The 25,317-nt window shown below is 55.9% G+C and overlaps 2 protein-coding genes and 1 long non-coding RNA gene across 9 annotated transcripts; 1 reads left to right on the top strand and 2 right to left on the bottom strand.

Moving 5' to 3' along the window:
• Nucleotides 1-465: 465 nt before the first annotated feature.
• SBK2 (SH3 domain binding kinase family member 2) lies at nucleotides 466-5,321 on the bottom strand. Of its 5 annotated transcripts, none has more exons than XM_060652590.3 (5): nucleotides 5,235-5,320; nucleotides 4,541-4,676; nucleotides 3,951-4,205; nucleotides 1,920-2,122; nucleotides 466-1,544 (listed from the first exon to the last, which is right to left on the bottom strand). In XM_060652590.3, exons 3-5 carry the CDS (start codon nucleotides 4,201-4,203, stop codon nucleotides 951-953), a joined length of 1,050 nt encoding a protein of 349 aa, XP_060508573.1. In that variant the 5' UTR covers nucleotides 4,204-4,205; nucleotides 4,541-4,676; nucleotides 5,235-5,320; the 3' UTR covers nucleotides 466-950. The 5 variants fall into 5 exon arrangements, with proteins under 5 accessions (XP_060508573.1, XP_060508570.1, XP_060508572.1 ...); XM_060652587.3 differs by having other exon boundaries at nucleotides 4,541-4,693; nucleotides 5,235-5,304; XM_060652589.3 differs by lacking the exon at nucleotides 4,541-4,676 and having other exon boundaries at nucleotides 5,235-5,321.
• A 2,106-nt stretch (nucleotides 5,322-7,427) lies between these two features.
• Nucleotides 7,428-17,469, bottom strand: SBK3 (SH3 domain binding kinase family member 3). Of its 3 annotated transcripts, none has more exons than XM_060652580.3 (4): nucleotides 17,367-17,469; nucleotides 10,625-10,775; nucleotides 9,910-10,112; nucleotides 7,428-8,138 (listed from the first exon to the last, which is right to left on the bottom strand). In XM_060652580.3, exons 2-4 carry the CDS (start codon nucleotides 10,761-10,763, stop codon nucleotides 7,428-7,430), a joined length of 1,053 nt encoding a protein of 350 aa, XP_060508563.2. In that variant the 5' UTR covers nucleotides 10,764-10,775; nucleotides 17,367-17,469. The 3 variants fall into 3 exon arrangements, with proteins under 3 accessions (XP_060508563.2, XP_078295390.2, XP_060508562.2); XM_078439264.2 differs by lacking the exon at nucleotides 17,367-17,469 and adding an exon at nucleotides 12,143-12,232; XM_060652579.3 differs by lacking the exon at nucleotides 17,367-17,469 and adding an exon at nucleotides 11,311-11,955.
• On the top strand, nucleotides 17,444-23,916 carry LOC132691261 (uncharacterized). Its single transcript, XR_009615668.3, has 3 exons — nucleotides 17,444-17,556; nucleotides 21,791-21,871; nucleotides 23,817-23,916. It is a non-coding gene; the product is annotated as an uncharacterized LOC132691261 (long non-coding RNA).
• The last annotated feature ends 1,401 nt before the right edge of the window (nucleotides 23,917-25,317 follow it).

Here is a 25,317-nt window from a genome sequence, read left to right as displayed (position 1 = left end):
CTCACCGTCTCCCGCCCCCCCCCCCCCCCCCACGGGCTCAGACATTCACGGCCACGCTCCAGGCCAGCTCAGGCTCCTATCCACGGATGGCTCTGACACTCAGTGCCTCTGCTCACACACAGGTCCTTGCAGAAGTAGGCTCACTCACAGACATGCGTGCGGCTGGCCTCTGGCACGCAGCACGGCCACACGGGACCGTTTTCTGCCATTCTTTCCGTCTCTCCCTCCCTCCCTCTCTCTCTCTCTTCCTGACAACACGGTCCGGCATGTGCATTGCCCTTCTCTTTCCCAAGGTGACAGACCAACAGCATCATGGAGACCTAGGTGCCAGATGAAGTTGGGTGAGAGAAGAGAGGACACATTATCAAGAGGGCGACAGCCTGGTGTGCAGGCAGAAGAACAGGGCAGCGGGAGTAAGTGAAGCCCAGCCTGGGAGGAGAGAAAGACGGGGCAGGAAGACAGGGACACAAACCAGACGGGTTCGTTTATTGAACACGCATTCCCCGCCCCTTGCTATGGGCCAGGACAGCGACAGCTACGTGGGGGACCCCCCCCAGGACAGGCTGGACCCCTGTCCCCCAGCAGGACACAGACCCACGTGTATGTCACAGAGGGAAGGGGGACAGAGAGTCAAGACATGCGGCTGCCCGGTAGGGGGTGGGGGGCTTCACTGAGGAGCGGGAGGTGAGGAAATGAGCCACGAGACCATAGGCAAAGGCAACGGCGTTTGCCAAAGCCCCGGGGCAGATGGCGACGGTGACACGGAGGCCCCCCAGGCCACGCGAGGGACACGGAATGCCCACGCAGGAGGAAAGGAAGGCCGAGAGGGGCAAAGAGGTGAGAGGGAAGCCACAAGCCACCCCGTGAAGGCGGAGGAGACCTCAGGATGTGGGGCCCACCCGGCTCCCTTCGAGAGTCTCTGCAGGAAGGTGGGCTCAGGCTGTGCCCGCTCACTCTCCGTCCTCCTGTCCGTCCCCCTCGTCCACCTCCTCAGCCTCCCCCTCCCGCTGCCTCCAGGGACGCCCCAGGTAGTCCTGGACAGAGCCCACGGGGCTCCTCTTGCGGGGGCGAGGATCCAGCAGCCCCCACAGGAGACTGTCCGCCGCAGGCGTCAGGCCGAACCAGGGCTGAGGACGGTCCTGGGGCTGGCCGGACGCCTGCCAGATGAGGAAGTCGTCATAGAAGGGGTCGGCCTCGGCCAGGGGCTGGTCCCAGGGGAAGTAGCCGGTGAGGAGGCAGAAGAGCAGGACCCCCAGCGCCCAGGCGTCCAGGGCAGGCTGGATGGGCAGGCCCTCGGGGAGGGGCGGGGGGCAGCAGAGCTCGGGGGCCGTGTAAGGGATGGGCGGCCCGGTCAGGCGCAGCAGGGTCCCGCGGGGCCGCGTGTGGCCGAAGTCGGTCAGTTTGACCCGCTGGCAGGCAGGGTCGCACACCAGCACGTTCTCGGGCTTGACGTCCCGGTACACCAGGCCGCGGGAGTGGATGTGCTCCAGGGCTGAGGCCAGCTGAGCCGCGCAGCGCTGTACGGCCGGCTGCGGGAGGCCCACCTGCGGGGGACCGGCGTCAAGGCCCTCCGCCCCGCCCCGCCCAGCCCCAGGGACACCCCGGAGAATGCACGACCTCAGATAAGTCTGCCACGGTGAGGCCCAGCGTGTGACCCCGATGGGCCCAGGGGGCCCTAGTGTGACCCCGTGAGGGCTCATGTGACCCCCATGAGGCTCAGTGAAACCGAGTGAGGCCTGGGGTGAGTCCATGAGGGCCGGTGAATCTCAGTGGGGGATAGTGTCGGTTCTCTCTCCTCCAGGGAGGCTCCATGAGGGGCCTCGGGGGCTACAGTGAGGCTGGGTGAAGCCCAACTCAGTGAGCGCACTCCTGAGCCCCAGAGGGACCCTCGGAGGCCTGCTCGGGGTCTACCTACCCACCTTGGGCTGGATGAAGGTGATGAGGTCCCCACACAGGACAGGCTCCGTCAGGAAGCTGTAGGAGGTGGCAGACTCGATGCCGATGCCGTAGGCCGCTACTATGGCCGAATGTGTGCCCAGCGAGAGGCCCACGCAGAACTCATACAGGAAGCCGCGGAGAGACGTGGAGGCCTTTGGGAGTTCCTTCAGGGCCAGGGTAGTGCCTGGGGGCAGCAGAGACAGGTGTGGAAGGAGTGTGAGAGCCCAGGGTCACCTTGCCAGCCCCTCAGCCCAGACTCGTCCCCACATGCCGTCGCCGTGTCTTCCAATCCCTGCCTCCCTACCCTGCCCGCCCCAGATGGCCACGAAAACACTGCCAGCGGTAATGACCGTAATAATGCAGGCATTCGGTGAGTTTCTGCCCCGCTGTCTCAGAGCGGACGGAGGGGAGCCCCGTAGACCGAACTCAGAACCTCACATGACCTAGTTTGCAAAGCCCCTCATCCCAACAAAACCCCGGGCACAAAAGCCACGTCGAAGGCAGTGGGAGAAAAGACGTCCTGCACTGGGGAATCGATCTGATCAAGGAGGAATCCTAAGGAGGTTGTCACCCATGTAAGCCATTTCCTGGAACGAAGTTCCCCGAAGCCAGGAACTCTGGTGACTTCCATTTTTTGATTCCCCAGCAGCCGTGAGGGCCCAACCTCCTGCATCAGGAGGTCATGCGTGATGGAGAGAGGTCACCTCCTCACCTAAAACGCTGACCATTCTCTTCCCACCCCCCAGCCGGATGCAGCGGCGCCTTTTCTGACCGTCTGCAAGTACCCTGGATTCCCGCCATCATGGCACATGCCACCTTCTATTTTGATGGCACCCGTCCCTCTGCGCTCGCTCTGTGCCGTGAGCCCTCAGGGGCTCTGTGTCTCTACCTTGATGCCCCCACTGCCTCCCAGCGTGGGGCGGGCACCCAGAAGGTCGAATGAAGCAGTGCCCGCCCCCCACGTCCCCATTACTGCCGGTGCCTCGACGTTCTGCGACGACTCACGTCTGCATCTCTGTCTGCCTGTCTCTCCGTCATGGGCTGAACCGTGCACCCCCCTCCCCAAATCCTGACGTTGGGGTCCTCACTCCCAGTTTCACAGAACATAACTGTATTTGGAGATAGGGTCTTGAAGAGGTAAAATGAGGTCACAGTCCACCGCGACTGGCGTCCCTATAAAAGGAGGAAGCTGGACAGAGACACGCACATGTGAGGACACTGGGAGAAGACGGCCGTGTGCAAGCCAAGGAGAGAGGCCTCGGAGGAGACTGAGTCTGCCCACACCAGGGTCTCGGACTTCTGGCCCCCACAGGTGTGAGCAAACAAATCCCTATGTTTTCATCCGCCCTAGTCCGCGGGGCCTTGTCTGGGCCGCCCAAGCACGCCAGTACTGTCTCTGTCCCTATCCGTCCTGGAGCTCCTCCTTGAAGGCAGGGCTGACTCAGATTGATCTCTGGCTTCCAGGCAGCAACCACCCAGGACAGGGCAGAGCCCCCAAGGTGGCCTTGGAAGCCCGAATTGACACCGACTCTGAGTCCATCCATACTGTCCCTGTTTCAGGGGAAGGACAGAGGATGTGTGCACATTGGCAGAAAGGTAACAGACAGGGGGTGGGGGCAGTGTGCCCTGCAGGCCCACTGTGCACCAGCCTTGCTAAGTACCTGGCAGACGGCATGAGTCCGCATCATCCCCATGGCGACCGCTAAGCTGGCCACATGTGAGCGCCAGAGGGAGGGACTCTGTCTTGCTCCCCTTTCTTACCGGCAACTCGAGCCATCGACATATGCTCAGAGAAAAACACAGTCTTTCCAGAGAAGGAATCATCACCCGCATTTCCGAAGGAGGAGGCCGAGGCTCAGAGAGGGTAGGGAACTTCCCAAGAACACACAGCCCGGAAGGGGCAGAGGCAACGCTTGGTTCATGTTTACGGACTCCCCGGCCTCGGCTTGCTTCTGCCGGGGCCCAGTCCGCCACCCTCTGCCCCTCCAGTATCTGTCTCCAGGCCCTGGTACCTTTCTGGCGATGGGTGACCAGCAGGACCCGGCCGAAGCGGCCCTGGCCCAGGGGACGCACTTGCTGGTAAAGCTCGTCCACCTCGGCTCGGACCAGGGTCTGGGCACTTAGCGCCATCATGTCCTCTAGCTCCAGGGCTGCCTCCTGGCCCTGCCGGAGCTCCTCTGCCGTGAGGCCCCCTAGGTCCTCCTCGGCCAAGTTCTCCGCAGCCCCCGTCTCCACCTGTTCCTCATCTGACTGTTTGCCGGGCATCTCTGCAGGGCAGAGTAGAGACAGTGACCCAGGGCCGAGGTCCTGCTAGACCTGGGGCCCACGGGACGAGGGGCTGCGAGTCTGGCCTCCTGGGCCTGAGGGAGGAGGGGGCTAGGGGGGCGTCTAGACTCCTGGGGCTAGGGGCTCATTGGCACTTCCCACTGTGACTCAGTCTCTCTCTTCATTAGCCGCATCTGAGGAGTGGGGAGACCAGTTGCGGGTTGGGGTGAGGTCAAGCCTAAGGTCACAGACATCTCTTGCCCCTGCCCCCACATCCCTGCGCCACCCAATGGCCCAAGGGTGAAAGATGAACCAGATAACTCGAGACACCCCCCACCTTGTTTCCAAAGCAAACAGACTTGGGCCCTGGGGGTGGATGAGTAGCCTCTTTCGCCTAAGAGCAAACAGGTGTTCTCTGCCTCCAGGGGCTGGGGAGGGCGGCTGCACACGCCGGGCCGTGGGGACGCTGGGACCTGGATGGGAGCAAGCACTTGGGAGAAGTCCCCAAGTCCTTGAGACGCCTGGGGTCCAGCTCTGACCTTACTCTCCTCTCTCAGACCCAGGAGTCCTGGCCCCCAGTCCCTCCTCCCTCAGACCCAGGAGTCCTGCCCCAGCCCCTCCTCCCTCAGATTCAGGACTCCAGGCTCCCTCTCCTCTCCTCCCTCAGACCCAGGACTCCAGGCCACCACCCTCCTCCCCGCTCAGACCCAGGACTCCAGTCCCTCCAGCACCTCCTCCCTCAGACCCAGGAGTCCAGACCCCCCCCCTCCCCCAGCTCCCTCCTCCCTCAGACCGGGAGTCTGGACCACCAGCCCACCCCTCTCCTGAACCTTATATGTCTCACACATCTTTTGACTCCCAGACTCTCTTTCCCTAACACTCAACCACCCTACGGCCTCAAAGTTCAGCCCCGGCCCTCTGAGGGACCTAGGACTGTGGCCAACTGCCCGGCTTCACTATCAGGTGCTGCCCACCTCACGCGGCTTAACCCTTGCCTCCTCCTGACCTGGGCTCCGGCCTCCAAGCCTCACCTTCTCCAAAGCTTGCCCGACCCTTCGCTGCCTGCTGTGGTCAGTGCCCAGCACTAGATCCCATGCCAGCAGAGGCCTGCCCGGGAGCAGACCCCGCCCCCACCTAGGGGGTCGTAGGCCCCGCCCCTGGCCCCGCCCCTTCTACCCCACTGGGGCCAGAGCGACATCGTGTGTTGACTCCTAGAACTGGCTGCTGTCAGAAATGTGTCCCAGACCCAGGCCCCCAGCCCCCTCCTCCCTCAGACCTGGGAGCCCAGGCCCCCAGCGCATCCTCCCTCAGACCCAGGAGTCCGGGCTCCCATTCGCCTCCTCCCTCAGATCCAGGAGTCCAGGCCACCAGCCCCTCCTCCCTCAGACCCAGAAGCTCAGGCCCCCAGCCCCTCCTCCCTCAGATCCTCCTCCCTCAGACCCAGGACTCTAGGACCCCAGTGCCCCCTCCCTCAGACCCAGGAGTCCGGGCCACAGTAGAGGATGACATCATTTCTCTAGCTTGCCCCTGCCTTGACCCCACCCAGCTGCCCCATCAATGCCCCATTGACAGGTCAGACACAAGTGTTTGGTGAGGGGTGTCCAGGGGATGAGACACTGGGGTCCTGTTTGGGGAAAGGATGAGACAACGAGATTCCAGAACGATGCAGTGAGAGATGATCTCAGACTTGGGGCAGAGGGGAAGCAGGTGGTGGAGCAACTGGGAAGGGAAGGGAGGGGAGGGGAGGGGAGGGGAGGGGAGGTCTGCGTTCTGAGTCCGAAGACTTTAAAGTTGGAGGGAGGGGGTAGGCAGAATCTCCAGGGTCTGAGGGAGGAGGGGCCGGGGGCCTGGGATGTCACATCTCCTCGCCAGGTTTACAGCAAGAGGACCACTGTGGACTCACTTCATTTTTTTTTTTTTTTAATAAACCTTTATTTCAGAATAACTTTAGATTTCCAGAACAGCCTGAAAGATGGTGCTGAGAACTGCCGGGCCGTCCGCCGCTCCCCACCAGGTTGATATCTGACACAGCCAACGACCCCACATTTGTCCAAACAAAGAAATCATCACTCAGACGCCTCCGCCAACAACCTCACGCTGTCCCCGGGTCCAATCCAGGACACCACACTGTGCTTGGTGGACCCACGTGTTTAAGTCTAGAAGGCACGAGGGACAGATTCCCGTGGAGGGAGCAGTTCCCGTTCCTGACTCTGCCGGGTGCCGGGGCCAGATGCACGCAGCCCCTGCCCTGCAGGTGTGAAGCATCATAAGCAAGGGGTACGTGTGCCTGCGTGTGCGTCGTGGGGCACACGGCTCCCAGCCTGGCCCAGGTGAATGCACGGTCTTCCAAAGCAGCTGTGGCCCTCCACATGGACAGCTCTGAGGTCCACACGCCTGGGACAGTCACACACCTTGGTGCTCTGTGCTCGTAGGGAGCCGGCGCAGGGCGCTCGCCATGTGGGAGCGGAAAGGATGTCGAAACGGAAAATAAAACCAAAAACAAGTCCATCCTGGACAGCACAAGAGGTGAGGCCGAAAAAGATGGGAGACACAGGTCACCCGGATAAAAGTTCCCGAGGCTGGAGAGGGCCTGGGGAGAGGTCCACTTCTTGGAGGCACTGAGCTGTGACAACGGCATTCTTGGGGAGGACGCAAGAAGTAGCTGCCGGAAGTGTGTGTGTGTGTGTGTGTGTGTGTGTGTGTGTGTGTATTTAGGTCCAGAAAGAATGAGTGACTTCCCTAATATGTCACCCAGAGCCCCGGGAAATGGGAGAAGGAGATGAGGTGTCCATCATCAGGTTTCAGTCAGATCCTGAAAGCCCAGATTTAGTGACAGGGACAGTGAGCGTCAACCGGGTCTTGGTGGGGATGAGTGACCCCATCAGAAGTCCATGATGAGGATTCAGCATGTCCCTGCACTGCAGAAATGCGTCTGCAGAAACAGTGCCTTCCTTCAAGAAGACACATTCAGGACAGAAGGAAGAGGGGCTGAGGGCCTAGGCTCCCGGGTCTGAGGGAGGAGGGGCTGGGTCTCGGGCTCCCGGGTCCTCAGCTGAGAGGGAAATTGTGCGCCCCAGTCCAGCCCTCAGCAGGGTGAGATGCAGTATGTTCCATCCCTATCCTCCCGGGAGCAGCTGTCTCCATCCAGGTGGCCAGGGTTGGGGGAGGGAGGCTGCGGGAGGGGCCTCTGGCCCAGGCTGTGGCCACCTGTCTCAGTCACCTGGTCAGGGAGCTTCCCCATCTGTCCCCATCCTCCTGCCACCTTTGCCCTCCTGCTCCTCCTCCTCCTCCTCCTCCTCTTCCTCCTCTGTCCCCTCTTCCAGGCTTGCTCCCCCCTCTTCTTCCTCCTCCCCATCTTCACCAGACATGTCCCCCAAGCCCCCAGACCCCTCTCTGTTCCTCTCTAACCCCCAGTCATCCCCCAAGAAGTCCAGGACAGCCAGCGGGGGGCTCCTAGTCTCGGGATCCAGGTCTAGAAGCCCCTGGAGCAATGCCAGAGCTGGGGGAGCAAACTGGTCCCAAGGGGGGGGTGGTTGAGGCGGCTGGGGCCTGGTGGTCAGCCAGCCAGCAAAGGCCTCGAACTCGGGGTCAGGGGCCAGTGCCACATCCCAAGGGAAACAGGCAGTGGCAGCGCAGAAGAGAAGCACCCCCAAGCCCCAGGAGTCCACCGCTGGGCGCAGGGGCAGGGTGTCAGGTGGCAGCAAGAGGCAGAGCTCGGGTGGGGCGGAGGGCAGTGGCCCTGGTGGGGCAGGGGTTGGACTGCCCTCGGGCCGGGTCAGACCTAGGTCACCTAGGGCCACACGGCTGCAGACAGGGTCAAAGACCAGCACGTTGTCTGGCTTGACATCTGCATGGACCAGCCCCCGGCCATGGAGGAAGTCTAGGGCTCCGGCTAGCTGGGCCACCACCCTCTTCACCAGCAGCTCTGGGAGGCCCTGGGGTCAAGGAGAGATGAAAGTCAGGCTCCTTCTTTATTTTCGTTCTTGGGGTTCAAGAATTCAGAACCTCAGACCAGTGGCTACCTCTAGTGTCTCCACTGCACCCCTAACACCTTCTCCAGATTATCCTCAGCCACAATCTGCAGCCGCCCTGCACTCTAACCCCCACGTATGTCGTCACTGGAACCCCAGACTGAACCAGAAGCTCTTTTAGCTTCCACCAAGGTTTCTCCTAACCCTGATACTCAGACCCACTCCTTACATTTCTTATCTCCTCTAGCCCTACCACCCAGATCTCCAATGGGAACCCAAATCTCATATTTTATCCTAATCTTAGTCCCTACTAATTTAGATCCTGTATCTAACTCAGACCCCAATCTAAAGTCAGTTTATTTCATCAGTCAATTGAGAAATCTATCTATCAAGCTAGCCGGGCAGCTAGTCAGCAATCCATCCATCCAACCTCTCATCCAGTCAACATTCTACACAGCAGGGTTTCTGCTTAACATCCTTTCCACCAGCAAGTCAGCAATCCAGTGATTTATTCAAATATTTAATAACCAAAATCCATCCATTCTTCCTTGCTTCCTTCCATGTATCTACCATCCACCCATCCACCCATCCACCCATCCATCCATCCGTCCATCCATCCATCCGTCCGTCCATCCATCCATCCACCCATACATCCTTCAATCCATCCATCCACCCGCCCACCCATCCATCCATCCATCCGTCCATCCATCCGTCCATCCATCCATCCATCCATCCATCCACCCATACATCCTTCAATCCATCCATCCACCCATCCACCCACCCACCCACCCATCCATCCATCCATCCATCCGTCCATCCATCCATCCATCCACCCACCCATCCATCCATCCATCCGTCCGTCCATCCATCCGTCCGTCCATCCATCCATCCATCCGTCCATCCATCCGTCCATCCATCCATCCGTCCGTCCACCCACCCATCCATCCATCCATCCATCCGTCCACCCATCCACCCATCCATCCATCCATCCATCCGTCCATCCATCCGTCCGTCCATCCATCCGTCCATCCATCCATCCACCCACCCATCCATCCATCCGTCCATCCATCCATCCATCCACCTACCCACCCACCCATCGCTCCCTCCATCCATCCGTCCATCCACCCACCCATCCATCCATCCATTCATCTGTCTCCCTCCCTTCTCTTTTTCCATCTGTTTATCTCCAACCCTATCTCAAATCCAAAATCTATTCTTAAAGATGGTCTCACTCTAATCTTCAAAATCACGTGCCCCCAGAATCTCATGGATTCAGTCCTGACCTGGTCTCCTCACCAGAGGAAACCTCAGTACAGCCCATCTCCAACTCAGTCTGTATACCTATCCTTACCCATCCCTGTCTCACTCTGCAACCCCATCAATACTTTTCACACCCATTACCATTCTATAATCAAACATAAACTCAACCCACCCAACTTCACCCACTCCCACACTCCCAACCCCAGTGCCAATTAAAATCCCACCCCTAACTTCATCCCCAACCCCAAATCCAACCCCCTGCCCGTGCAAACTTGCATTGAGTGGTCGGGTGGCTTAAGGTTAGAGTTAGGCATGGGATTGCACTGACAATTAGAAATAAGGAGGTTGTCTGGGGGCTTAGGACAGAGCGAGCTTGAAGACGGATTTGGGTGTCAGGATTGGTGATAGGAGTGGGTTAGGGACAGAGTTGTACATGGGATAAGCAGTCCCGACCTTTGTTCCCAACCTGCCTCACCCGTTCCTGCAGCATCCCGCTGAGGTCTCCATATGGTGCATACTCCTGGGCAAAGGCAAAGTGTCGGGGGGTCTGCAGGGGTCCTGCTAGGGTCTGGAGTAAGCCTGGGTGTGATGAGACACAACGGCCCACACAGAACTCTCTCAGAAAGGTGGTTCTCAGGACCATGTCTCGACGCAGGAGCTTCAGGGCCACAGCAGGACCTGCCGGGGAAATGGGTGCAGAAGGGAACTCAGGGAGCCCTGATCTTTGCTGTGGGGCCTTAGGCAAACTGCCTAACCTCTCTGAGCCTCAGATGTTTCATGTGCAAAAACAAGAGTGGCAGTGTCTGACCTCTCTGTGCTTCCAGTTTGTCCTTGTATGAAGTAGGGCTTGAAGGTGACCTTCCCTGAGGACTCTTCCTGCTCTGTGTGGCCTTGCACAACGGTCTTACCCTCTCTGAGCCTCAGTTTTGTCTCGAATAAAGTAGGGGACGTGGTGACTTGAGTTCCAATCCAAGCTGCCTTCCTGCCTTGCTGCGTGGCCTCAGGAAAGTCTCTTACCTTCTTTGGATGAGCTCTGTTTATTGGAGGACCAAAGAGCTCTTAACTTTCTGAGAACCCCCATCCAGATGAAGGGCTCCCATCATCTCCTGAGGATGCTCCTTGTCTCAGTGGCTTCTGAGAACCCTATTATGGGGAAGTTCTAGGGTCTGCCCTTTGGTGGTCCAACTCACCTCCTTGGCGAGGCCGGGCAAGGAGTACGCGGCCATAGGAGCCAGAGCCAAGCGTTCGGATGAGGCGGTACTGAACACGCAGATTTCTCAGTGGGGTCACCCTGGTGGCTGTCAGCTCCACAAGCCGTTGGAGGGCCATAGCTGTGTCCTCCTGTAGGAGAGGAGTAGAAGTGGGGAGGGGGTGAGTCTGGGGCCCACTGAGAGCAGTGGGGGAAATTGGAGGCCCAGCCCAGGGCTGATGTGGGGTGCCAGGGTTATAGGGTCATTGTCCCCGGGGAGGAGAATGAGTCATAATGACTCACTGGCCTTAGGGCCACCTGTTTTTGCGTCCTAGTGGGGTTAAGGGTGATTGTCTCGGAGACCCTGCCCACCTCCATCAGTGGGAACCACCAGGAGCCCCCCGCCCAGGTTGGGACTACGCCCTCAGCCGACACAACCCCCACCCCACCCGATTCTCTCTCCATCCTCCTCATCCAGTGCTTTGTTCTTTCTTTCTGAGCCTATTTCCCTGGCAGCCTCGGTCTTGCTGTGTATCCTTGGGTTTGCGTCATTCTGGGTCTCTGATGTTTCTGTTTCCCGGTCTCTTCCATTGCTCTCTGTGTCTGCTCACTGTCCCTCCGCGTGTCTATCTCCGACTCTGTTTTTCTGCATCTCTGTCTGCCTTTCCCTCGTCTCCCGGCTCTCACCTCTGGGTCCCCATCCTCATGGTTCTCGGGGTCCCTTAGCTCCATGTCAGGGTCCCCTGGTGTCAGCTGGCCCTTGAGCAAGCACCTCCTGTCTGGGTCCAGAGAGCCCCACCGGCCCCACAGGCCCAGCAGAGCTGAGATCTAGAGCCCGTGTCAAAGGGCCTGTCTCGATCTCCCCCTGCCTGGTCAGGATTTCTGGGACATCCTCCGCCCGACTTTTGCCTCCTTGTCGGCCCTGGTCTCTGTGTGTCCGTCTGTATTATCCTGTCGACCTCTCTCTCTCTCTCAAACCTCCTTGCCCTCTCTGACCTCGCAGTATCGTTGCTTCTGTGTGATTATCTTTCTCAGTCTCTCTCTCCTCCCTCCCTGTCCCGGCTCTCAGGCCTCAGGGTGGGTCTCCCTGTCCCTTCTCTCGTCCCCACTGTTGTCCCCACTGTCTGTCATTCAGGATAGTCCACACTCCGTGGCCCCCCGTTCTTCCCTGTCTCTACTTTTCTGTTCTCCCGCTCGGCCTCACTCTGGCCTGCTCTCCCGAGTGTCTCTCTGTCTCACTCCTCCTGCCTTTGTTCCTGACTCTCTCTCAGAGCCTTTGTCCCTCCCTTTCTCTGAGCCCGGGACAGGGGTGTGTGTGACAGCTCAGAGACATCCTGTCCCCCCCACACCCCTCCCTCACCCCCTCTGACCCGCTGCCCCCCTCCCTCCCCCTTCCAAACTTAGACCAGCTTGGACTCTGGGCTCTGGTCCCAGGACAGAGGGGACAAAACGTATTGTGAACCCCCAAGGGCCAGGCCTGAGGGCAGTGGGAAAAGGGGAGACAGGCCCCTTCACATACCTTACTTGGGATGGGATATCCAGAGCTCCGTGCATTCTGTCTTCCTCCATGGGATGGGGGTCTGGCCTCCAGGAACCAGAGAGACCATTCCCAAAGTCCCGTTCTTTAATACTGAGTCCCCAGCCCCCTCCTCCCTCGGACCAGGAGGAGTTCAGACCCTCAGCCTCCTCCTCCCTCAGACCAGGAGTCCAGGCCCCCAGTCCCTCCTCCCTCAGACCAGGAGTCCAGGCCCCCAGTCCCTCCTCCCTCAGACCAGGAGTCCAGGCTCCCAGCCCCTCCTCCCTCAGACCCAGGAGTCCAGACTCCAAACCCTCCTCCCTCAGACCCAGGAGTCCAGACCCCGCAACCCCCTCCTCCCTCAGACCCAGAAGTCCAGGCACCCAGACCCTCCTTCCTCAAACCCAGGAGTCCAGGCCCCCAGTCCCTCCTCCTTCAGACCCAGGAGTCCAGACTCCAGACCCTCCTCCCTCAGACCAGGTTGTCCAGAACCCAGCCCCTCCTCCCTCAGACCCAGGACTCCAGGCCCCTAGTCTCCTCCTCCCTCAGACCTAGGAGTCCTGGCTTCTCTTCCCTCAGACCCAGGAGTCCTGCCCCCAGCCCCTCCTCCCTCAGACCAGGTTGTCCAGAACCCAGCCCCTCCTCCTTCAGACCCAGGAGTCCTGCCCCCAGCCCCTCCTCCCTCAGACCCAGGAATCCAGACCCCCAGCCCCTCCTCCCTCAGACCCAGGGGCTCTAATAGCCAAGAGATGCACCGGGCAAAAGGACTTCTTTCCTGGCCTCAGCATCTGCTCTGAGCCTGGCTCCGTGCAGGGCGTGGGGTGGGGCTTTACCCTGGATCCTCCCAGCCATCCAAAAAAGGATGGACATTTAGCCCCAGTTTTCAGAGCAGGAAACTGAGGTTCTGAGCTGGGATCACCTTACACAAGGTCACAGGGGGAGGAGGAGATCGTGGGACCTGAGCCAGGTCCGAGTGACTCACAGCCCTGTTGTGTGCCCAACTCGGTTTCACTACTACTACAGCCCTGCTATTAATAAAGACACAGCAACAACGTTACCCAGACTCTGGAAGGATCCTGAGAAACTGGCTACGGCGTTGCCCCTGGGAACCCGGGAGGGGGAGGGGGAGGGGGGCGGTGCTGGCAGAGAGAGAGGCAGAGAGAGAACTCTTCCCTCTTTGATTTTTTTTTTTGGGGGGGGCGTTGGTTGTGAAAAGTTGCAAACATGCAGAAACGTTGAAAGAATGCCACCCTGACCAGACTTTACATGTTCACTTTCTTCAGCACTCTCTTTTCTTTTGGGGGGAATGAAGTATTTTAAAGTAAATTACAGCCTAGGGATATCTTTCTGGGTTCAGGGGTATGCTGCTGGTGTTTGCTTTCAAATATTCCAGCGAGAGAAAATCCAAGAATGCATGGAGGGTTGGAGTGGGGGGGGTGGGGTGGGGGGAATGCCGAGACAGGAAGGGGACTTGGGCGCGTGGCTCAGCGAGAAAAAAGGGATTTCTTTCACTCTTTAGTTCTGGTTATGCTGGACATTTTTCCTCCTAAAGAGCTAAGAGTCGCCAAATACACCACAAGTGTCATAAGAAATTCTTGCAACACTGGGGTTGACATCTCTATGAAAGCAAGGATCATTTCCAGGTCAAGTGCAATGCTATTATCATTGCCTCTAATAGCATTAGCAATAATTCCTTAAAACCAGCTCAGAGGCAGTCTTATTCCCTTTCCCCCTGTTTGTCCAAACAAGTCCCCTATTCCTGCTGCCGTTGGGTCCGTAATCAGTGTCAACACACAGCTTTGGGGGAACTTGTCATTGCCGTGCCTTTCATCCTGTGGATTTTTTTTTCCCCCCACAGCGTATGTTACCTATTCAAAAACCAAAGCTGAAATGAATAAATACAGTGGTGACTATTCAATGCTTATCAGATGCCAAATGCCAGGCCCTGGCCTTTTTTTTTTTTTTTTTTTTTTTTTTTAATTCAAGATTGTGGAGTCCTCCCTACAAGCTCTGGACGGGTACAGTGATGCTTTCCAATGTACTGGTGGGGAAACTGAGGCCAGGAGCAGCGGAGCCATTGGCCAGCAGACAGAGCCTGGGCCAGGACTCCGTGCGGTTCTGAGGACTCCAGGCCGCTCTCCGCTCCCTGCCCAGGTAGCTTGAGTGAGCCAGAGCCCCGGTGTCCCAGCAGAGCTGAGCTTCTCCACTGCCCACTAGGACCGGACTTGGGGCCGGATGTGTGCACGCAGGGGGCCGAGGGGACTCTGCAGCTGTTCCTCCTGGGTCTCCTGGGAGGGGGGTGAGAGGGGACGCTGGTGCAGGGCTCTGGCTCTCCCCAGCCCCCTGACGGGCTCACCGATGATCCGGGGAGCTTTGCACTTCCCCATTTAGCAACGCCACCCCACAGGGTCACCCGGAGTGACCCGGAGGAGGCAGGTGTGGGTGGGGGAGGCTCCAGTCCTGGCCCCGCGAGGCACACGCCCCTCATCAAAGCTGGCCTCTAGGCCTCCCGCGTGCCCTCTCCTGTGTCTCCTGTCTGCCAGTCCCCAAGGGCTCCTCCGGTGACTGTCCTCCTGGCTCAGTCCCTCCTGGCTGAGTGAGTGAGTACTCCTCGACAAGCGTCCAAATGCCCCCGTACCTCAGCGTCCTCCTAATGAAATGGGAGTAATTGCACATTCTACCCAGAGCATTATTGTTAAAGAAACACTTGACATGCTATATTTTAAATATGTCATATATCGTATATAATAATCTATGGAATATACATGACCATGTGTATAATTATATTATGTATTATACATATCATTATCTATTATATAGAGTATATATCTTATATATATAATATATATATTAAGTTTTTATTTATTTATTTTGAGAGAGAGAGAGAGAGAGAGAGAGGGAGAAAGAATCCCAAGCAGGCTCCACACTGTCAGTACAGAGCCCGATATCGGGCTTGAACCCATTAACCGTGAGACCATGGCCTAAGCCGAAATCAAGAGTCGGATGCTCAACAGATTGAGTCACTCGGGTGCCCTGTTATTATTATTTTTTTTATGTTTATTTATTTTTGAGAGACAGAGCACGAGCAGGGGAGGGGCAGAGAGAGAAGGAGACACAGAATCCGAAGCAGGCTCCAGGCTCCGAGCTGTCAGCACAGAGCCTGACTCAGGGCTCGAACTCATGGACCGCAAGATCGTGCCCGGAGCCAAAGTCAGACACTGTAACCGACTGAGCCACCCAGTCGTCCTAGGTGCCCTGTTATTCATTTCAAAATGCATTTGTGGGCGCCTGGGTGGCTCAGCTGGTTAAGCGACCGACTCTTGGTTTCTGCTCAGGTCATGGTCTCGAAGCTCATGAGGTCAGGCTCCTTGCTAACAATGCCGAGCCAGCTTGGGATTCCCTCTCTCCCTCTCTCTGCTCCTCCCTCGCTCCTCCCTCTCGCTCCCTCACTCTCACAGTAAATAAATAAATAAAACTTAAAAATGCATTTGCTACATATGTATATACGTATAACTGCTGTAGCCTGTCTCCTTGCATGTTGTTAAATGTTGCATGAATAGTATCACGTCTGTGACCTTCTGCAGCTTGCTTTTGTTTGTGAGTTTCATCTGCACGGGTACTTGGAGCTCAAGCTCTTTCCCTTGCAAAGATGTTGCACATTCTAGCGTATGAACACGCACTCGTTGATGGACCCGTTCTTCCGATGAGGGACACTTTACCTTTCCTCCAATATTGTGCTCTTTCAAGCAGGGTTGCAAAAAATATTTGCAGACACGTTGCCTTGTGCTCAAGGGCCCACTTTCTCTGGTCCTGCCACATGCTCTCCAAGGCGGTTGTATCTGGCATTGACCTTTTGTTGTTATTTTTTTGAGTTCACGGGCCCCTTTGAGAATCTGAAGAAAGACATAGAGACTTGCACTGCCCAACACAGAAGCCACCAGCCACGTGTGGCTCTTAAGCACTTGAAACGTGGCTGGTCCAAATTGAGAACTCCTGTGAGTGTCAAATTGACCTTGGATTTCAAAGACTTAGCACCAAAAAGAGAATGTAAACGATCTCCCTGACGGTTTTCATATTAATTGCATGATGACCTGATAATGTTTGGGATGTACGGTCGATCGCGCCAATCGTGGATTTCGTGTTTGCAAACTCGCCTACCCCCTAAAAATTTTCTGTAGCCCTCATATCAAGTCCCGGCACTCTGATGGGCGTCTGCGGGGCTGCGAAAGATCTGAGCCACTGACACCCACGTTCCCAGCTGTGGCGGTGCACGGAGACCCTCTGCCTTCTTGCCTCACCTCTCGCCCTGTTAACAAGTGTCCTTTCTGCAGCCTGGTTGTTGCCACATTGTCCGCAGTCTGGTGCCTTTCGTGGCTGATTTTGCGGTTTAAACTGGCCCCCACACACAGCGCTGTAGTGCTGTCTGGTGCTCCTGAGCTCGAGGAGGCTGTGATGTGCCTTTCAGAGAAATATCTGTGTTAGGTAAGCTTCGTTCGGGGGCACGAGTTCCCTGGGCTGGTGGCTGGGATTTAAATGTTAGCGAATCAACAATATATCGGAAGTGAGGCGTCTTTACACAGAACACACGTGAAACAAGCTTGCGTGTTGATCCGTTAACGAAAATACTATGACTTGGGCTCCCAGGAACCTAATCCCGTATCCCCACCCCGGGGGGGCAATGGTTCCATATTCACTAATCCGGCATTCACTTCATAGACCATAACTGGCACGAATACGGAGAATCAACTGTGTCAAGTAACTCCAGTAACAAAGAGACACTAAATTAAATGAAATAAAACATCAAAATTATTTTTGCCTTGTTTCTTCTTTTACTATTGGAAGAACGGAGGCACAATTGGGCAGACAGCATCCAGGATTACTGACCCTGCTGGATCTCCCTAGAAGTCTAGAGACCATGGGTTAAAAATCATTGCTTTCTCCATGTCTACGGGGCTTCAGGCCAAGGTCCCTCACTTATGTGGACCACATATGGACCACCTTCCTCCTGGCCTCCTGTCTCTCCCCCCTGGAGGTCTCACCCACCACCCCAAACACATCTGATACCCAGACACTGTCCCTCTCCTTCTCATTAGCCTCCCATGGCTCCCTATTGCCCTTGGGATCGAGTCCAAGCTCCCCAGCCTGGCCTCTGAGCCCTTCTGGAGTTGGAATTTGCATCTTATCTGCCGCCCCGCCCTGTCGCACCCGACACCAGAGTTGCACTTACGGTCCCCTGGAGCCGGCTGGATTCTCTCGCCCTGTCCTCAGGAAATGTGTGTGGAATGAGACTGACGGATGGCCGGGGTGCACTTGTAATGGCTTCGTAAATCCCGCGTGATTAACGATAATTATAGCAGCATTTACTGAACTCTGTGTATTACCAGCCCCTGTGCTAATCCTCACAGCAGTCGGGAAAGGTAGGCCCTATTATTAGCTCCGTTTTATAGTTGAGGGAAGGGAGACTCTCACAGAGATTAAATCTCTTGCTCTGTGTCCCGCTCGCTCGGGGTCAACGGCACAGTTGGACTCCACCTGTCACCCCCACCCCCTCCCCCGGCCGCTCTGCGGTGTAGAGATGTTTGCAGGCCAGGAGCTAGGGACCGATGCACGTCAAGGTTGCTGAGTTCTCGTTTCCACTCAAATTCAACACGCGTTTCCCGGGGACTGAGCTGGAGCAAAACCCAGCAGATGGGTTCTGTCCCTGCCGGGGGCGGGGGAGGAGTCTAGAAAGTGGCCTGGACACGGATGTAAGCAATCATGAAACAAGGTGTTATCTGTTCTCATGGAGGTGACGGAGCGGGGCCCAGAGGTGATTCTGAAAAGTCCTGATGGGACGACGGGCTGGGGAGAAGGAGGCCTCTGAGCAGAGGCCCGTCCTATCTGGGATTCCAATTAAGACAGGGGCGCCTGGGTGGCGCAGTCGGTTAAGCGTCCGACTTCAGCTCAGGTCACGATCTCGCGGTCCGTGAGTTCGAGCCCCGCGTCGGGCTCTGGGCTGATGGCTCGGAGCCTGGAGCCTGTTTCCGATTCTGTGTCTCCCTCTCTCTCTGCCCCTCCCCCGTTCATGCTCTGTCTCTCTCTGTCTCAAAAATAAATAAACATTAAAACAAAAATTTTTTTTTAAATAAAAGAAAACAAAACCAATTAAGACAAACAGATGAAGTGGATAACTGGGGAGTGCCTACCCGGTATGATGTATCAGGCAGAATTGCAGGTTCTGGGGGTACAGCCGAGAGCGATAGGAGCAACAATCCTTGTCCTCAAAGGCAAATCCAGAGACTGGAATCGGATGAGTGGTTGCCCAAGGCTTGGAGGGGACGGGGTAAGGCAATGCTTCGAGGGGGTCTTTCGGTGGGGGTGGGGGGGGGTGGGGGGACAGGAGTGTTCTAAAATTGATCATAGTGGGGTGCCTGGGTGGCTCAGTCGGTTGAGAATCTGACCGGCTCAGGTCATGATCTCGCGGTCTGTGAGTTCAAGCCCCGTGTCGGGCTCTGTGCTGACAGCTCGGAGCCTGGAGCCTGCTTCGGATTCTGTCTCCCTCTCTCTCTGCCCCTCTCCTGCTCTCTCTCTCAACAGATGAAATGTGTGGTGTGAGAACAATATCTCGATAAGGGAATCGAACAAAGCCCGTGCTCTGGCGGAGCACGTGTCCCAGCGAGCCCCCAGTGAACGTGGCAGAGTGGACACCCAGCTCAGTTGAGCTTCCCCTCCTCCTGTACACAGCACACCTATTTTCAGCAATAATCACAGAATTAACCATCAGCTTCGTTTTCTTTATTTGTGGGGTTTTTTAATTCCTTTTTTTTTTTTTAATTAATCGACTTTAGTTTTTAGGGCCGTTTTAGGTTCACAGCAAAATGAGAGGAAGATACAGAGACTTCCCGTCGCCCTCCTGCCTCCACTCATGCCCCCCCCCCCCATTAGCAAATCCCGCACCAGGGGGTACATTTGTCACAGTTGATGGCCTTCGTTGACTGGTCATAATCACGGGAAGTCTACAGTTTAGGGTTTGTTCTTAGGGTTGGACGTCGTAGGGTTTGGACACACGTCCTAATACGTACGTTACAGTACAACGTGGAGTAATTTCACTGCCCTAAAAGCCCTCTGTGCTCCCCCCGCCCCCCGCCCTCCCCTGATCTTTTCACTGTCTCCAGTTTTGCCTTTTCCAGAACGACCTACAGTCGGACCCGTCCTGTACGTAGGAAGCCTTTTCAGCTTGGCTTCTCCCCCTCGGAACTGTGCATTTAAGGTTCCTCCTTTTTGTGACATGATCGCTCATTTGTTTTTAGCACCGGATAACATCCCGTTGTTGTCCGGAGGGGCCCTGTTTGCCCCTTCACCTACTGAAGCGACTCTCCCATTCTTGCCAATGGCAACATTGAATACAGCTGCCGCACACATCCGAGTCCGGGTTATTGGGTGCATGTAACTTTTTTTACTCACTCCAGCGACACTAAGGAGCGTGACTGCTGGGTGTGCCTCTCTTAAATACAACACAACTGTTTTTAGGAACCATCGTTTGTCATTTTTTTCTTGCTACATATATTTTTTTCAGTTGAAAACAATCAGACATGGAAAAGAAGGACACGTTGGCAGTTTTAGAGACGTCGGTTCAAGCCGAGCACGTTATGTCAGGGTATGAGCTCAAAGGTGCACTTCAATAAAAAATATTACATCACACGGCCCGGCGCTCTGCCTCTCGGTTTGGAACTGGATATGCAGATACCAGATGCAAGGGTGGCAGAGAAGGTCAGATCCCCGGTTATTCAGGTTCTAGTTCTTTGCCTTTATTATTGTTTTGTTTGTTTGTTTGTTTATCTATTTTGAGAGAGAGAGAGAGAGGATCCCGAGCCGAAACCAAGAGTTGGACACTTAACCAACTGAGCCCTCCCACCCCCGCCAGCGCCCCCAGACTGCCATTTTAAATATAGCAGGACCACATAGCTGCACAGATGCGGACTGCCTCTGAAGTGACCTTGGACTATCCGGTCCTCAGGAACTTACTATCAAAATGAACACATGTAGTGGAGTCTGCATGCATCGATGCCGGCTGTAAACTGGAATTCTCTGCGTTAACTTCCACGTGCCATACAGCGCTTTATTAAAGGATAGGGATTAAAAAAATAAAACGTGCAGGGCGCCTAGGTGGCTCAGTCGGTTGAGCTTCTGACTTCGGCTCAGGTCATGATCTCACGGTTTGTGAATTCGAGCCCCACGACGGGCTCTGTGCTGACCGCTCAGAGCCTGGAGCCTGCTTTGAATTCTGTGTCTCCCTCTCTCTCTGCCCCTCCCCTGCCCAAGCTCTGTCTCTCTTTATCGCTTAAAAATAAGTAAACAGGGGCGCCTGGGTGGCTCAGTCGGTTAAGCGTCCGACTTCAGCTCAGGTCACGATCTCGCAGTCCGTGAGTTTGAGCCCCAGGTCGGGCTCCGGGCTGACGGCTCACAGCCTGGAGCCTGCTTCCGATTCTGTGTCTCCCTCTCTCTCTGCCCCTCCCCCGTTCATGCTCTGTCTCTCTCTGTCTCAAAAATAATAAAATAAACATTAAAAAAATTTTTTTAAATAAATAAACATTAAAAAAATAAAACATGCTAATTAGATCTATGAATATATACACGTAGTATATATATATTTCTATATGTATTCTGTATGTATATACATATACATATATACTTAACATATATTATATCTAAAACTCCATGGTAACATCAGCAGCAAAGGTTCAGAACTTAGACCGATAAAAGATGTTTTGCACAGAGAGGTCTCTATCCCCGACACTGTTTACCATTGCTGGGGCATGACCTAAGTGAAACATGGACCCAATGTTTAGTTTGGTTTTATTCTTGTTTTTAAAAAAATTTTTTTAATGTTTATTTATTTTTGAGAGAGAGAGAGACAGAGACAGAGTGTGAGTGGGGGAGGGGCAGAGAGAGAAGGAGACACAGAATCCCAAGCAGGTTCCAGGCTCCGGGCTGTCAGCACAGAGCCCAACATGGGGCTTGAATTCACAAACTGTGAGATCGCGACTTGAGCTGAAGTTGGACGTTTAACCGACTGAGCCACCCAGGCACCCCTGTTTTTTTTTTGTTTTTTTTTTTTAATGTTTATTTTTGTTTGAGAGAGAGAGACAGAGTGCAAGCGGGGGAGGGGCAGAGAGAGAGGGAGGCACAGAATCCGAAGCAGGCTCCAGGCACCGAGCTGTCAGCACAGAGGCCAACATGGGGCTTGAATTCACAAACTGTGAGATCGTGACTTGAGCTGAAGTCGGACGTTTAACCGACTGAGCCACCCAGGCGCCCCAGTTTTATCCATGGTTTTATATCCGACGCGCCCTGATTGCCTGCATCCAGGGCGGGCGGCTCCCCCTGCTGCCCCGATGGCCCACCACTGAGGGGAGATCCCACTCGGCAGGCAGAAAACAGGAAGTGGTTGAGGATGTGGGGAAACAGGCCCCCCACCCCCACCCCCGGGCTCTGCTGCTGGGCATGTAGCTCGCCCTTCCGGCGAGTGGGGTGAAAGACCTGAGTGAACGTGGGAGCCCCACGCTTGAGGACTCCTCCTGTGGGTGTATCGTTCCTGACAGATTCTCCCACAGGAGGCGATCGCGTGTGCTGCCTACCTCCCCTCCGTCCACCTGTCTCCTCTCTGTCCAGGTGAGCCCTTCTGACCGGACCAGGTGGGCTTCTGCTAGGCTCAGCCAACGGGAAGCATCACTGGTGGAAGGTGATTGGAAGGTAGGGGGCAAGTGACAGTAAGGTCTGCCGCCAGTTTGGCACTGAGTGACCTTGAACAACTCACGTCCCCTTTCTAAGCCTCAGTTTCCCCCTCTGCAAAGTGGCGGTGGGGTGAGTTACAGCCTCAGGTCATTTGTCGAACAGCTGTTTGCTGTGTATCTACTGTGTGTCAGGCACTGTGCTGGGTGCCGGGGACCCAGTGATGAGCCACACGGGCACCTTTACATTCTAGCGAGGGGTGGTGGGTGGCCAATTTGTAAACCAAACGAATTAGTAAATGAGGAGAAAACAGTGAGGGTGGTGGCCTTATCCTCACCCAAAAGATGTGGAGAGAGTCGCTGAGAAATAGTTCGTCAGATGATGTACCAAAGAACAACAACAAACTTAAGTGCCTGCTTTGCACCAGGCGATACCCTAGGCTCTAGGAAGCCAGTGATACCCAGCCAAGATCTGCACGCTGCTAGACTGCACATGCGGACAGGGCTGGCGCTGGGGATCAAATTGCGCCCCCCACCAAAAAACAAAACAAAACAAAACAAAACACGTGGGTTGAGCCCCCAGTACCTCGGAAAGTGACCACATTTGCAAATAGGATCACCAAAGATGCAGTTCGTTAAGGGGAGGTCATAAGGGAGTCGGGTGGTTTCCTCCACAATTTCCCCCCAGAACACGGTGGGAAGACGGTCATGTGAGGCCACCGGCACGTGGAGCTGCAGGTGGGGTACAAAAGTGATGAGTCTACAAGCCACAGATGGCTGGCAAACCACCAGGAGCCAGGCAGAGGCGAGGAAGGATCTCCCTGCGGGTTTCAGAGGGAGCTCAGCCTTGCTCCCTCTTGGACTTCTAACCGCAACTGTGAGAGAGGATACATTTCTGTTGTTTGAAGCCACCTGGCTTGCGATGCTTTGTTGCACTGGCCCCGATGCTTTGTTGCAGTGGCCCCGGCAAACTACTACAGCCAGATGGACGTATTTGAAACAATTAAACAATTAAAGAAACCGACCGACTTTAGACAGTGAGTACCATCAAGGAAACAAAACAGATCACATTTGTTGGCTCTGCTGTGTAGCAAATGACCACAAACGTAGCGGTTTCAAAGAACCAACCCCCTCCCCATCAGCTCCTAGCGCCTGTGAGTCAGAAGCCGAGGCACCAGGGGGCGCCTGAGTGGCTCAGGTCATGATCTTGTGGTTCGTGGGTTCGAGCCCTGCATTGGGCTCTGTGCTGACCGCTCAGAGCCTGGAGCCTGCTTTAAATTCTATGTTTCCCTCTCTCTCTGCACCTCACCTGGTCGCTCTCCGACTCTCTCAAAAGTAAATAAATCTTTTTAAAATTTTTTTAAAAAAGGAAGCTGAGGCACCAATGACTAGGTTCTCTGCTCAGGGAAAACTGTGAGAGTCTCATTTCCTTGCTGCTTGTTGGGCAGAACCCACTCTCAGTTCTCGGAGGCTGCTTGCATTCCCTGGGGTGGCGTCCCCTCCTCCCTCAAAGCTAGGAACGGAGCATCTCCCTCTTGTTGAATTCCCCCTCACGCTCTGAATCTTTTCTCCATCCGTTTTATGGGGTCGGCTGATTAAGCCAGGCCCACCAAAGATCATCTCCCTAGCTTTTTTCTTTTTTAAGTTTATTTATTTTGAAGGAGAGAGAGAGCAAGTGGGGGAGGGGCACAGAGAAGGGAGAGAATCCCAAGCAGGCTCTGCACTGACAGCGCAGAGCCTGATGCAGGGCTCAAACCCATGAACCATGAGATCATGACCTGAGCTGAAGTCAGACGCTTAACTGACTGAGCCACCCAGGTGCCCCGTTCATCCCTGTGACTTTTATCTGTTTGTACCTCTTATTCCTTTTATCTATTTCTCCCGCCCCTCCGCCGCCCTGCCCCCTGGCAGCCAGCGGTTTCTTCTCTGTGTTCATGAGTCTGTTTCTGTTCTGTTTTGTTTTTTAGGTCCCACATATGAGTGCCATCACCTGTCTTGCTCTGCCTGACTTATTTCACGGAGCATAACGCCCTCCAGGTGTATGCACGTTGTCTGATTTGGAATCTTTTTTTTTTTTTTTTCCAACGTTTTTTTATTTATTTGTGGGACAGAGAGAGACAGAGCATGAACGGGGGAGGGACAGAGAGAGAGGGAGACACAGAATCGGAAACAGGCTCCAGGCTCTGAGCCATCAGCCCAGAGCCTGACGCGGGGCTCGAACTCACGGACCGTGAGATCGTGACCTGGCTGAAGTCGGACGCTTAACCAACTGCGCCACCCAGGCGCCCCTGATTTGGAATCTTAACACCACGTGCAGTGTGCCCTTCACAGCAGCACCTATGTGAGCTTGGGGAGGAGGCGTGTGTGCCCCGGGGTGGGGGTGGGGGGGGAGCAGGAATCTTGGGAGCCATCTGAGAATTCTGCCCTACAACGAGGGATCGGTGGAGACGGGAGGAGGTAGGGAGGGCCTCCTAGGGGAAGCATAAAGGGAAAGACAAGGGAGTCATCCCAGGCAAAGAGAAGTGTCCATCCAAGGCCGCGAGATGGGAAGGCTGGCAGGTGCCGCGAGCCTGCAGAGCTGTTTCGGGGAAAAGAGCAGCCAGTGCACTGGAGAATGGGCGTGATAGTAAATAGTAGCTACAATTGTTACCCTGATACTAGAAGTCTGGAGGCGGCCAGTCTGGGAGGACTCGCTTTCTCTCTCTGGCACCCCCCCTCCCGGTGACCTTGGGTGGGTCACTTCTCTCTCCCTGGCTCCACGTCTGGTCTGGTGCCGGCAGCGCCTCTCTTCCCCCCGCCACCCCACCCCCCACCTCCTTGAGACAACAGAGCTGAGGCGGGAGGAGGGCACAAGTTGGGCACGGCCCCAGCGGTGGGAAAGGAGGGCGGCCGGGGCTCGGGAAGCTGGGCGAGTGGCAGCAAATATGTGTGTGGCGCAGGTCTGTGCCAGGCACAGTGCTGGGCGTGGTGAGATAAGGGGCCCAGGAAGAGCCCGGACTTGGCCTCTGGGGCTGAATTCCAAACCGCCCCCCAGGAGGCCGGGAGCAGGCAGTGGAAACCGCCCACCGTGGGCTTGGTGCCCGGAGGAAGGCAGAGCCTCCGCGGTCCTGGATGCCTGTGGGTCGGCGGCTTGGAGCCTGGGAGCCTCAGAGCCCCTCTGCAAGGGGAGGGCGTCCCTGCTCCCGACTCATGTGCTGGGTCCCCTCGCTCCTATGGACCACATCTCAAAGTGCCCCTCCTCGGAAGCCCTCCAGGACCACCGAGCCAAAGTCACAGCTTGAGCCAGAAGCCCCTGCTTCTCCAGCAGCACCGCCTTATTCTTTCTCTCTCTCTTTTAAATGTTTATTTATTTTTGAGAGAGAGAGAGAGAAAGAGAGAGAGGGAGACACAGAATCGGAAGCAGGCTCCGGGCTCTGAGCCGTCAGCACGGAACCGGATGCAGGGCCCAAACCCATGAGCCATGAGATC

The sequence above is a fragment of the Panthera onca genome, chromosome E2 (genome assembly GCF_046562875.1).
Source record: "Panthera onca isolate mPanOnc1 chromosome E2, mPanOnc1 haplotype 2, whole genome shotgun sequence".
In the NCBI taxonomy this organism is placed as follows: Eukaryota; Metazoa; Chordata; class Mammalia; order Carnivora; family Felidae; genus Panthera; species Panthera onca.
The sequence above is the reverse complement of the archived record's forward strand: the minus strand, read 5'-3'. Positions and strand labels throughout refer to the sequence as shown.